Source organism: Eptesicus fuscus, chromosome 7 (genome assembly GCF_027574615.1).
Source record: "Eptesicus fuscus isolate TK198812 chromosome 7, DD_ASM_mEF_20220401, whole genome shotgun sequence".
Lineage (NCBI taxonomy): Eukaryota > Metazoa > Chordata > Mammalia > Chiroptera > Vespertilionidae > Eptesicus > Eptesicus fuscus.
The window spans coordinates 107,872,941-107,885,000 of record NC_072479.1 but is presented as its reverse complement, the minus strand read 5'-3'; the positions used below and the strand labels follow the sequence as shown (position 1 = coordinate 107,885,000).

Here is a 12,060-nt window from a genome sequence, read left to right as displayed (position 1 = left end):
CTGGCACCGGCGAAGGCACGTGAGGGAGGGGCTGGCAGCCGGCCCCACGCCCACCGCTGGGGCTCAGGGAGCAGGACACAGCTCAGCCCCCGACCCTGGCCTGATGCCCACGAGCCCCGTGAACCGTCTGGGGAGCGGGGGAAGCCTGCGCTCAGAGCAGTTAAATGATCCTTTATTTGGGTGGGTTGGGGGGGGCAGGCGAGCTCCTCGGGGCAGCCCGCGCCCTCAGCCGGCATGGGGAGCAGCCACAGGCGGCCCCTCAGCTGCGGTGGCTCCTTGGTCCTTCCTACGGGTCCGGCCGGGCCGAGGACACCCGCTGCAGGCAATATTGGGCGGCGGGCAGCGACAGGACCAGGCTGGCGGTGCGGCGCCCCATCCAGTACAGGCCGTAGCCCAGCAGGCCCAAGAAGGTGACCTTCACAGCCAGCCGGGACACTCTGCCGGAGATGGACGGCGGGGGGACGCTGGGGGAGGGAGGGCGGGCTGGGCCTGGCTCCGGGTGCGTGCACCCAGCCCGGCCCCGCCCAGCCGTGGGGCCCCCCACCCCCACACCAGCCTAGCTCAGCACGTGGGCGGGCGGCAGGCACTCACGTCATGATCTCCTGGATGTTGAGGTCGGTGGTCCAGTTCTTCTCGATGCCGGGGACGTGGCCCATGCCCACGACGCCCACCACCACGGAGGGCACGCACTTCCGGGGCTCGGCGTCAGAGGCGCGGGGCAGCTCGAGGCGCCGGGCGGCCTGCCGCAGCATGTAGGTCAGGTACACGTCGCGCTCCGAGACGATGGTGCGGTGCAGGTCGGGGAACTCGCCGATCATCTCCGCCATCATCTGCTCCAGCAGGTCCTTCTGCTTGCACCGCTCCACGTCGTCCTTGCTGCAGGGAGAGGGAGCTGCCAGCCCGGCCGGGGCGGCGGGAGGCTGGGCTGCTCAGCCAGGGCGGGACCAGGCCCCTTTCTGGGGTCACGGCCGAGGAAGGGCTGGGAGGCTGTCTGAGGCTCAGCCGCGGGACGAGGGGCCGTGCGCACGGCGGGTTAGGCAGACCCCTTGTCATTCTGGGGTCGCCCCCGGGCTACTGGCCACCATTCCTGGGCCGGGATGGGCAGGAGGTCGAGGGGCCCTACCTGATGGGGTCCGACAGGAAGCACAGGCCCCAGGCCAGCTTGACCTTCTGCCAGAAGGAGAGCGCGGCGATGGCCCTCTTGAAGGTGACGGGGATGGGCCGGTCTCCCAGGTGGAACTTGCAGAAGGGCACCTTGCTGGCCTGGGCAGAGGCCGGGGTTGGCGGGCGAAGCCGCAGGCCCCGGGGCCCAGTCCCGAGCCCCCCCCCCGAGCCAGGCCCACCTCCTTGAAGGCCTCCCGGAACTCGCCGCCGGGCGCCATGCCCAGCTGCTCCGTGATGTGGGCCGACACCTTCAGCAGCAGCATCTGCATCAGCCCCGACATGACCCCGTTCTGCAGAGAGAGGCCGGCCGGCCTGAGCCAGGCCACGGTGGGCCCCGCGGGCCCTGGCCATGTGGACCCGCCCAGGGCAGGCCCACCGAGGGCTGCAGGGTGGACGGTCTGCTGGCCCCGGCCCTGGACGCCCCTGCCCTCCAGCCCAGCCCAGGATTCCACTGCCCACGGTCGGCGCAGTGGCCGAGGGCTTGGGGCTGGCGGAGGGCAGGACGACACTGAGACCCCAACCCGTACCCGCTCAGAGTCCCCAGCGCCTCCTCCTCTGTCGGACACTCGGTGAGGGAGAGGGCGCAGGGGCCTCGACAGGCAGAGCCAGGGCGGGCCGGCTCCGGCGCCGACCGGAGGCCGGGTCTACCTTGGGTCCCGCGACCAGGGGGCCCAGGCTCACAGGCGGGCAGCGCAGGGAGCGGCCCGTCCCCCGGGGCCGGCAGGGCGGTGGCGAAGGCGCCCGGGTCCCGCTGCCCACGCACCTGCCGCACGGCCTGCTGCAGCTTCTCCAGGTTGATCTCCTTGGCCTCGCGCAGCAGCGTGCGCTCGTCCATCTTCAGCATCGACACGCGGTACTGACACAGCTCCACCACCACCACGTCCGGCTGCACCGCGCGGATGGTCTGCAAGGACAGGCGTCACCGCCCCCCCCCGCCCCCTCACCCCCCTCTCTCCCCTCTCTGCGCCCCCTCACCACCCCTCTGTGCCCCCTCACCCCCCTCTGCGCCCCCTCACCCCCCTCTCTGCGCCCCCTCACCCCCCTCTGCGCCCCCCCCCCCCCGCCCTGCTGTCCTTAAGCAATTAAAGAGAGGGCGCTCCAGAACAGGGTTGCCCGCCCTGGGAGCGGGGGTGCGGGGGCGGGAGGCCCAGCGCGGGGCGGTCACCTTCACCACGTCCCTCTTGCTGTCGTCGCTGAAGTGGGCAGTGCCCACCACGTACACCCGGCTCCCGTCCTCGGCCACCAGCTCGGTCACCGTGCGCGGCAGCCGGGGCCGCTCTCGCCGCCGTTTCAGCTTCATTTCCAGCAGCAGGTGGAAGGCGTCCGCGTCGGCTGCAAGGACACAGGCTGCTGGGTGCGCGGAGCCCGGCTCTCAGCGCTGCAGGGGCGCCAGGAGATGTGGGGGGCGGGGAGAAGGGGCAAGTCCCAGGGAGAGGTCACGAGGTGCGCAGCCCCCGTCCCGTCCCGGCTCTTCAGTGAGGGGTGCCCACGCCCTCCGTGGGGAGATGCCCACGCCCTCCGTGGGGAGCGCAGGAGGGCTCTGACGGGCCGGCTCCCCACCCGCAGCCCGGCTCACCACGGGGCCTGAGAGCCCCCAACACCCCAGGCAGCAGGCCCGTCCACAAACCAGGAGCGGCCCACCCCTGCCACCCAGCACCACGTGGTCTCGGGAGCACGAACACAGGTTCTGGGGTTCTCCAGGCGGCACCCTGGGCACCATCTCCGCAGCTCCTGAGGCCCCCGCGGGGTCCGCATTGGTCTGCGGAGGGAAGGGGTGTGTCTGAGTTGGGGACCCCCTGCCTGGGGGCTGCCTGAGCCCCAGACATCCACTCGGCCCTACAGGCACCCCGTTCAGGTGCGGCCGGGGGGTCCCCCGCAGGACCAGAAGCTCTGCGTGGCCACAGCTCTGCAGGCCGCCCCCCGGGGAACAGCTCCCCGAGAAGCTGGCCGGCCCGTGCCCCGCCACCGCCCACCGTGGGCCTCACCTCCTGAGCCGGCTGCTCCTCCTCCTCCTCCATGGCTGCAGGAGGCTCGGCACCGACCAGGGAGCCTGAGGAGACAGGTCCGTCCTCACCGGAGCCCAGGCCGTGCGGGGGGCATAGCGGGGAGCGGGGGCTCAGTCAGGGGGTGGGGTCTGGCCGGTCGTCTTGAATGGCCCTGGGTGGGACCAACATCACCGGCCACCAGGGTCCCAGCCGGGCACAGCAGGTGCGAGACTCCGCCACGAGCAACAGCCAGCCCTGCCGCCCGGGGCCTGGCCGGGGAGCCTGGTCCTGCACCAGCGGGGCTGCCGCCCCGGACAGGCGGCCGCAGACCCAGGAAGGCGAGAACGCTGACCAGACCCATGAGGCCCGCAGACACCAGACGTGACTGGGCTGCCGCGGAAGGGACGGTGGCTTGGCTGTAGCCGCGGCTGGCGGCGTGGGGCTTCACAGCCTGTCGGCCAGGGCCAGAGGTGGCCACACAGGTGCACCATGGGGCTTCGGGATGGGCTTCAGCAGCAGCAGCCGCTGGGGGACACACGGGACAGACCCCCAGGGGCTGCAGGACGGGCCAGGGCTCACTATCTTATTAAAAATATATTTTACTGATCTTTTACAGAGAGGAAGGGAGAGGGAGAGTGAGTTAGAAACATCGATCAGCTGCCTCCTGCACACCCCTTATTGGGATGTGCCCACAACCAAGGTACATGCCCTTGACCGGAATCGAACCTGGGACCCTTCAGTCCGCAGGCCGACGCTCTATCCACTGAGCCACACCGGGTAGGGCTCACTATTGTTTTAAGTTTTAGAATGTATTGGTTTCAGAGAGAGGGAGAGAAGTACCAGCTGGCTTCCCCACGTCCGGATGCATTCACGGCTGACTCTGTAGGGGCCCTGGCCAAGGGTCGCACCCGCAGCCTTGGCGTATCAGGATGACGCTCTGACCGCTGAGCGACGGCCAGGGCTCAGGCTCACTGCACAACTCTCCTGACAAGAAGGAAAAACAGCCGGCCGGCGTGGTCGACCTGTGAACCAGGAGGTCACGGTTCGATTCCCGGTCAGGGCACAGGCCCGGGTTGCCCTGGTGTAAGGGTGCAGGAGGCAGCCCATCAGCTGATCGATGTTTCTATCTCTCTTTCCCTCTTCCTTCCTCTCTGAAATAAATAAAAATATATAAAAAATATTTTTAAAAAAGGAAAAACAGAGTAGAATAAGCATGATGCCGTGTTAGGCTCTGCCCTGGCCTCACCGCTGACCCGGCAACTCAGGGCCCCTGAGCTTCCGTCCCCTCCCCTGCAGGGAGGCACTGTCTGGGCAGGTGGAGAGGCCGGGGCAGGGCTGCCTCCTGGTGTAACGGCCGGGCCTGCTGCCCAGGATACTCAGAGGGACCTGGGCTGACCAGGAAGGGGCGGCCTGTCCCGAGGATGAGAAGGGCCAGGAAGAGGAAGAACGGGCTCCAGGCGGCCAGGAGGAGGGTGGTAGTCAGAGCCCGCGGGACAGGAAGGGGAGCCCGGCCGGAGCCCGAGTCTGGCCTGGCCTCCTGCGGGGTGTCCCCACCCGGAAGCAGCGGCAGCACCGCGGGCACCTGGTCACGGGCCTTGGCTCACCTGGGCCTCGCCCCTCCCAGCACCTCCTTCCAGCTTCACAGCGCACAGCTCTGCCTGACGCAGGCACCGCCCCCAACAGAAACAGGAAGCTGGGCCTGAGCGCCCCGCGATGGGGCCTCCACCTCTCGGGCCCCTGGGCAGCCGGCGAGGAGGGTGGCGGTCAGACCCCGGAGGGAGGCAACCCATTCTCCCTTCCCAGCAGCACGAGGACTAAAACAGCTTCGGGAACCCACTGTGCTCACAGCCATCGAACGGAGCCACCACGGTGCCCCCCCTCCCCTCCCCCCCCCAGCCTTCGGTGGCCACAGGGCGGGGCCGGCCTCTGCCCTCACCTTCCTTGCCCTCAGCCTGGCAAGCCCATCAGGCCACAGCGACGGCCGCCTGGAGGCCCGTGATGGCCGGGCCACCCAACGGCAGCAGCAGGACCTGGGTCCCCCTTTCCCACGGAGCCCAGCCCAACCCCGGAGGCACTCTCTGGCCTCATCACATGCAGGCGCCTCCTCCTAACACTGTCTGGTTCCCTCACCTCGGCAGGGCCTTGGCGATACCCACGCAGGACGGGACGTGATGGGTCATTAGCCCTCCTCCCCTCTCCCTGGTCCCCATCGTGCGCTTCCCAATCTGTATGGCTGGATCCCGGAGGGAGCACCGGGCCCAGCCTCCTCCCTGCACCCACGGTGGCTGCTGGGGAGGCACCTGTGTCCTTCCCAGTTCCCTGGGACCGATGGGTCCCCCCACTTCCTCCCCCGCTGCAGGGACAGCGGACACTGGCTGACACCCTCCCACGTCCAGGCTCCGGCCCAGCCCCTACCAGCAGGAGCCTCTGCCAGACCGTCCGCGCCCCTGTCCACGGAGCACGGCCTGGGGCAGGTGCTGGGCACAGCTGTCAGAACGGGCCGCCTGAGGGGGCCGCCCGCAGCCGGTCTGTCTGGCCAACAGGTGGGCTCGTTTGCCACCTGCCAGCAGCTGTGCTCTGGGCGACGGGCACAGGTTGGCCAGCTCTCAGCAGCCTCTGCGCTGTGTGGCCCGGCTGGACGCGTGTGCCAGTGGGGCCTCTTAGCTCCTGCCGCCCAGTCGTCCACACACAGCAGGGCCTCTCCAGGCTGCAAAACGCACGCCACACACATGCCCCTTGGCCCATGGACACTGGGCCTCTCTGGCTTCCCGCTGCTGGGCAGACCCGCAGGCAGGAAGCGAACACGGAAGCGTGGCCTGTCCCCGCCACAGAGGGAATCACAGCGCTTCCCGGGTGACAGCAGCAGACGCACCCACACGCTTCCCGGAAAACAAACCCCACATTGTGGGAGATCCTGACACCCCGAGAGGCCCCGTCTCGTCAAGTACGTCTGGGGAGGGGCTGACTCAGAAGGCGGGGAGAGCCCGGCCTGCGTGGCTCAGTGGCTGAGCATCAACCTATGAACCAGGCCACAGTTCACTTCCCGATCAGGGCACATGGCCGGCATTGCAGGTTTGATCCCCAGTGTGGGGCGTGCAGGAGGCAGCCGACCCGTGATCCTCTCTCTCCCTCTCTTCCTTCCTCTCTGAAATCAATAAAAATAGATTAAGAAGCCCAGCTGGCATGGCTCAGTGGTTGAGTGTCGACCTAGGAACCAGGAGGTCACAGTTCGATTCACATGCCCCGGTTGGGGGCTCAGTCCCCAGTGTGGGGCGTGCAGGAGGCAGCCGATCCATGATTCTCTCTCATCATTGATCTTTCTTTCTCTCCCTCTCCCTTCCTCTCTGACATCAGGATATATATATATATATGTATATATATATATATATATACACACACACACACACACACACACATATATATATATAGTGGGAAGAACCCCATGTGTGTTAGGGACCCACCGTGGTATGTAACCCAGGGACACAAACCAGAGTAACACGTGCCAGTGTCCTGCATGGGGGGAGTTATCCGGTTGTAGGGCAGAACCTGAGGTCGTCGGACAGTTCACGGTGTGAGTGACAGGCCATTGGTTCCCCACCCATCCAGCCCGGCAGCTGTCCCCTCGCCTGGGACCACTGCTCTAGACTGAATTCTATCTCCCCAGGTGCAGGTGTTGAAGCCCTAACCCCAAAGTGATGGTGTCAGGAGGTGGGGCCGCTGGGAGGTGGTCAGGTTCAGGTGTGGGGGGGGCATGATGGGATGAGGGCCCCTGAGAAAAGACCCCAGAAGTGGCCGCGAGGACAGGGCGAAGGCAGCCCCCCTGCAGCCGGGAGGAGGGTCTCCGCGCCCCCAGCAGCCGGCCCCTCGATCTTAGGCGCGGCCTCCAGAGCGGGGACAACAGGTGGCTGAGCGCTGACCGCGGTGTTTCCTTAGGGCCGCAGGCGGACGGAGCCGCCGGCCTCCTCCCCTTCCCCCTAAAAACTGCGACCCAGACGCGGCCTCCCCAGCCGGCCTGCTTCCGGGTGCCGTGCCGGCCCTGGCCCTGGCCCTGGCGCCGCCCCGGGTCTGGCAGGACCGGCTCGGGGAGGTGCGGCGACGTGCGGGGTGGCCGTGACGACACGCCGGCTCCAGTCCGCTGGAGGCCTCCACGGCTCCTTGTCCAGCGCACCGGCCGCCCTCCCGGAAGCCGCCGGGCTGGTGCCCACACCGACCACCACGCGGGCGCGGCGCCAGCCCGCCCGCCCCCGGGCCCTGTCCGGGCAGACCCGCCCGCAGCCTCGGACACGGCACCGCGGCCGCCCTGCAGGGCTGACGGGACCCAGGGTCGGGCGCCCTCCAGTCACCTCGCAGGGGGGCGGCCGCAGGAGCACGAGAGCCCGGCCCGGGAGCGCAGGGAGCCGGGGGCCGTCCCTCCGGGGACGGGCAGGCGGGGGGCCCACCTGCACCCGCCCGGTCCCTGAAGCGCCTGTCCCGACCCCCGAGGCGGCCCAGGGCGTCCGCGCGGTCCCGGCAGGGGTGGCGCGGCCCGAGGCCGCCTGGACGCCCCCCGCGGGGGCTCCACAAAGACGTGAACTTCGTGGCACGTAAGTTACATCCCGACAGGCAGCTGCCCAGACGCGCGGGGGCCGGGCTGTCACCGGCTCCTCGGGCTCCCCCGCCATATGGCAGCCCCGCTCCGCCCGCGCGAGGCCGCCGCCGGGACCCGCGAGACCCCGTCCCCGCAGCCCGGGCCCCCGCCCCTCCCGGCCGCGCCGCCCGGGCCCCGAGACCCCCGCCGCCGGCCCGCCCCGCCCCCGCCCCAGCCCCAGGCCCGCGCGACGTACCAGGGCGCGCGGCGCTCCTCAGCCGGCCTCCATGCGGCTCGTAGCCCCACCGGACGGGGCGGGACGGGGCCGCGGGGCGGGGCGGCCGGACAGGCCGGCGGCCGGGCCTGGAGTGCGCGGCATGCCGGGAAGCGCAGTTCCTCACGCCGCCAGCTCGCCTCCGCGGCGCACAAGCGGACTACATTTCCCAGGGAGCCGCGCGCGGGCGCCCGCGGACTACAATTCCCAGAAGGCCGCGTGCGGGAAAGCGCCGCTCCGCCCCGGAGACTCGGGTCCTAGGACACCGGCGGCGGCCAAGTTGACGCGAGTTCGAGTCCCCGGCCCGCCGCCCGGGCGGGAAGGCCTTGCGAAGCCCTTAAATTCTCTCTGATGGCAGCTCCCAGTCTGTCACATGGGGATGATGTTCGTACAGCGTCCACAGGGTGGCTTTGCGTCCAATGCTACAGACGAAAGGGGCGACCCAGAGTGGGACGCGAAGGGCGGAGAACTCGGGCTGTGCAGCGCCCCCACTGGGGACCCGGTCTCCAGGCGCGCGGCCGCTGCGCGGGGAGAGGACGCCGAGACTGGCCATCCCTGGGCATGGCGTCCCGGGACCGCAACCCTCGGAGGGCCCTTGGGGCGGGCGGACCTGGAGGGCTGGGGCCCTGCGCCCGCTGCCAGCGGAGGGGCCCTGTCCCCCTCTAACCCCGGGGCACGAGAGGCGGCGGCCAGCGGCCTCGGGGCGCGGGGTGGGCGTGCGACGCCCAGTCCTCCCGGCCGCCCCGCCCCGCCCCTCCCTTGTGGGCTTCGCCCTCCGGTGGGACGTCCCAGCTGCGGGGACCGGGCGGCACAGATGGTGGGTGTGGTGAGGGCTTCCTGCGGGCGGCGCGCCTGGACCCCCCCCCCCCCCCCCAGCTCCCCGGAAGCTCTTGCCCACCGCTCGCGGCCCAGGGGCCCTCTGACTCCATTTAGAGAAGGGCGGAGGGAGAGCCTCTGCTTCTGTGCCCGGGACAAGCCACCCTGGGTCACCCGCGGGCGGTCCTCCCTCCGCCAGGCCGGGAGGGCGGGGCCGGGCCGGCCACCACAGGAGCGGGTGCGGGGCTCCCCCGGGTTCCAGGAAGACAGCCCAGGTTCCTGAGGAGCTGGAGCCCTGAGGGTCCCAGGCTCCCCGACCGAGTCTGCGGGTGCCCCGTGCCCTGGACGGTGCGGGAGAATCCCTCCGGGCCAGAGGCTGGGCCATCTGCCCGCCAGGCTGCCCCTGCCCCCCTCCTCCAGCTCCTGGCCCCAGGGGCTGCCTGTTCCCCTTGCACAGGCATTGCCCGTGGGGCCCCTCGGTCCGGTTCTCACCACTGGCTCTGAGAGCCGCACAGGTCATTTCTGCCCCACCCCTGGGCCACCTCCACCCGGAGGAGCGGTGTTGACCAGGTGGTGTGCCATGGTCCACTCCGGGCACTTGCCCGGGGCCTGGAGCACGTTGAGGCTGCCCACGCGGGGCTGGCGTGGCGGGCGGAGGCCTGGCTGAGGGACGGGCTGCCGAGTCTCCCCCCAGCCTCTCCTCTGCCACGAGAGGGACAGTATCCCCCACTTGCCCTGCCGGGAGCTGGAGGCGGCAGGAGCAGATGGAACAGGAGGCTGCCCTGATGCCTCCCTGCCCTGGCGGGGGCACGAGTCCCCACCCCGCCCCTCCCGCCCCTGCAGTGAGGTGCCCGCCTCTGCGGACGGTGACTCAGCAAATGTCCCCGCACACCACGGCACGGCGTTGACTCCGAGGGACATGCCTTCTGGGTGGGACTGGGCCTGACATGTCCTCCCAGGCCTTGGCCCCGGGGACAGGTGGGGGCAGCCTGGCAGCCTGGCCCCACTGCAGAGGCCTCCGAGTCCACGGGAGGTGTCCCCAAGCCCCGCCCGGATCCGTGTGGCGTGTTTGTGGCGGCGGCCCCGGCGTGCTCACTGGCAGGGCCGTGCGGGAGATGGCGCACCCCCTGCGGGACTTGGGGCCGTCTCCACTCTGAGTGGAGTCACCCTGGTGGGCAGGTGGCCGGAGGGGGGCAAGGGTGGCCGGTCAGGGGTGGGGATGGCGAGGGTCACAAAAGTCAAGCTTGACCCCAGCCCCACGCGAGGAGGGGCAGGAGGCCCATGGCCATGCGGACACTGAGGCCTGCAGGACCTGTGTTCCCTGGCGGGTCGCCTAGACCCCCCGTCTCCGTGGAGCCCGGTGCCAGTGTGGGACCCGGAGGGGTGCTGCCCGGGGCACGGGCCAGCCTGCTTCAGTCCTGAGGGCACACGGACCCCTTCCCATGGACGTGTGGAGACACTGCGTGCCAACCCGCACGGCCCGGGAAGCCGGGCCAGGGAGAGCGTCCTGGCTCCCGCGAGGACCGTGTTCGTTTCCTGACGCTCTGGCACACGGAGCCTCGGACGGGACTGCCCCTCCCAGGCTAGCCGGTTCCGACACAGCGAACAACTCCCCGTGCAAACCGGCCAGTGCAGGGCCGGCCTGCCCCTCCTCTGTGGGGCTCCCACTCAGGGGGCCACCCCCCACCTGCCCTCATCGCCTGCGGCCAGGTCCCCGACAGCCAGGGGCAGCCCCTGTTCCCGGAGCCCCGACACTATTCACACAGCCCGTCCTCGGCCTGCTCCTGCCCGCTCCTCCCTGTGAGACCACAGCGAGAGCTCCTGCGCCCGTCCCTGCTCCCCGTGCCCCCCGCCCCGCCCTGGTGTGGCCCCTCCTCCTGGAGGCTGAGCACAAACTGTCATCTCAATGGCCACTGTCCCTGACCTGGCCTCACACCCGAACAACAGCAAACCTATTTCAGACACCTGGTGGGCTGCAGCCTGCCCACGACCGTGCACTCCGACTCCCGGGAAGGGCAGCCTGCCCAGCTCCTGGCCGCTGGGTGGGTGCGGGGGGGCTCCAGGCCAGGCGGTCGGTCAGGTCTGCCCTCGAGGGGCTCTCTGCAGGGCCCTCCCCGCCATTCCAGGCCTTCACCTGCCTGCTCTGCCCCTGCAGGTCTCTGGCCCCACTGCCCCAGCCACCTGCCTGCACGAGGGTCACGTGCCGTGGGCTGCAAGCCGTGTGGTTCCATGGTACACCAAGGCCAGCTTGATCCCCGCCCAAGTCCTAGGCCTGGTGATGGAAGACCCTGCCCTGCACCCTCTGGTATTAGCGGCACCTCAAGGCCACAGCCAGGATGCCTCCTCCGGAGCCTTCCGGGGTCCTGCCAGCAGCCCCTGCTCTGCCGAGTGTGCCCAGCAGCCCCTGCTCTGCGGAGTGTGCCCAGCAGCCCCTGCTCTGCGGAGTGTGCCCAGCAGCCCCTGCTCTGCCGAGTGTGCCCAGCAGCCCCTGCTCTGCGGAGTGTACCCAGCAGCCCCTGCTCTGCCGAGTGTGCCCAGCAGCCCCTGCTCTGCCGAGTGTGCCCAGCAGCCCCTGCTCTGCGGAGTGTACCCAGCAGCCCCTGCTCTGCGGAGTGTACCCAGCAGCCCCTGCTCTGCGGAGTGTGTCCAGCAGCCCCTGCTCTGCCGAGTGTGCCCAGCAGCCCCTGCTCTGCGGAGTGTGCCCAGCAGCCCCTGCTCTGCGGAGTGTGCCCAGCAGCCCCTGCTCTGCGGAGTGTGCCCAGCAGCCCCTGCTCTGCCGAGTGTGCCCAGCAGCCCCTGCTCTGCGGAGTGTACCCAGCAGCCCCTGCTCTGCCGAGTGTGCCCAGCAGCCCCTGCTCTGCGGAGTGTGCCCAGCAGCCCCTGCTCTGCCGAGTGTGCCCAGCAGCCCCGTCCCCAGCACCTGACAGGAGGTGGCTTCCCCTGGGCCCACGCCTTGTCTCTGCTGAGCCTGAGCGCCCTGGAGGGCTCACCTGGTCCCTTGGCGCCTGCAGTGCAGTTAGCAAGAGGCCATGGCGTGTCCACCAGTGACCACCAGGTGCGACGGCCTCGCTGTGGGTCAGCAGCACCCCAAGGCTGACCTGGAAGGCAGGGGGCGCCTCCCAGGGCCTGTAATGATGGGGGTCAGGGGCCGACATGCAGTTGGGACACAGGAGGCCTGGCCAGAGCACAGGTCCCCGCAGCGTGGACCACGCGGGACGCGGACGTATCAGAATAGTATTTATTGATATGCTCAG

The 12,060-nt window shown here is 69.8% G+C and overlaps 1 protein-coding gene across 3 annotated transcripts in view; it reads right to left on the bottom strand.

Annotated features, from left to right (window-relative positions):
* The window catches only part of TRABD (TraB domain containing), an 8,840-nt gene extending 769 nt beyond the window's left edge, over positions 1–8,071 (bottom strand). Inside the window, exons 1-9 of one of the 3 annotated variants that reach the window (XM_054719664.1) lie at positions 7,973–8,071; positions 3,150–3,214; positions 2,845–2,923; positions 2,330–2,496; positions 1,928–2,068; positions 1,344–1,454; positions 1,124–1,263; positions 592–876; positions 1–464 (exon numbers count right to left, since the gene is read on the bottom strand). The exon at positions 1–464 is cut by the window's left edge and continues 769 nt beyond it. In XM_054719664.1, the coding sequence (XP_054575639.1) occupies positions 287–464; positions 592–876; positions 1,124–1,263; positions 1,344–1,454; positions 1,928–2,068; positions 2,330–2,496; positions 2,845–2,923; positions 3,150–3,182 (1,134 nt within the window). In that variant the 5' untranslated portion in view covers positions 3,183–3,214; positions 7,973–8,071 and the 3' untranslated portion in view covers positions 1–286. Of the gene's footprint in view, positions 465–591; positions 877–1,123; positions 1,264–1,343; positions 1,455–1,927; positions 2,069–2,329; positions 2,497–2,844; positions 2,924–3,149; positions 3,215–3,989; positions 4,158–7,972 lie in introns of those variants that run through there. The other 2 variants (XM_054719663.1, XM_054719662.1) reach the window with 2 other exon arrangements.
* Positions 8,072–12,060: the final 3,989 nt, after the last annotated feature.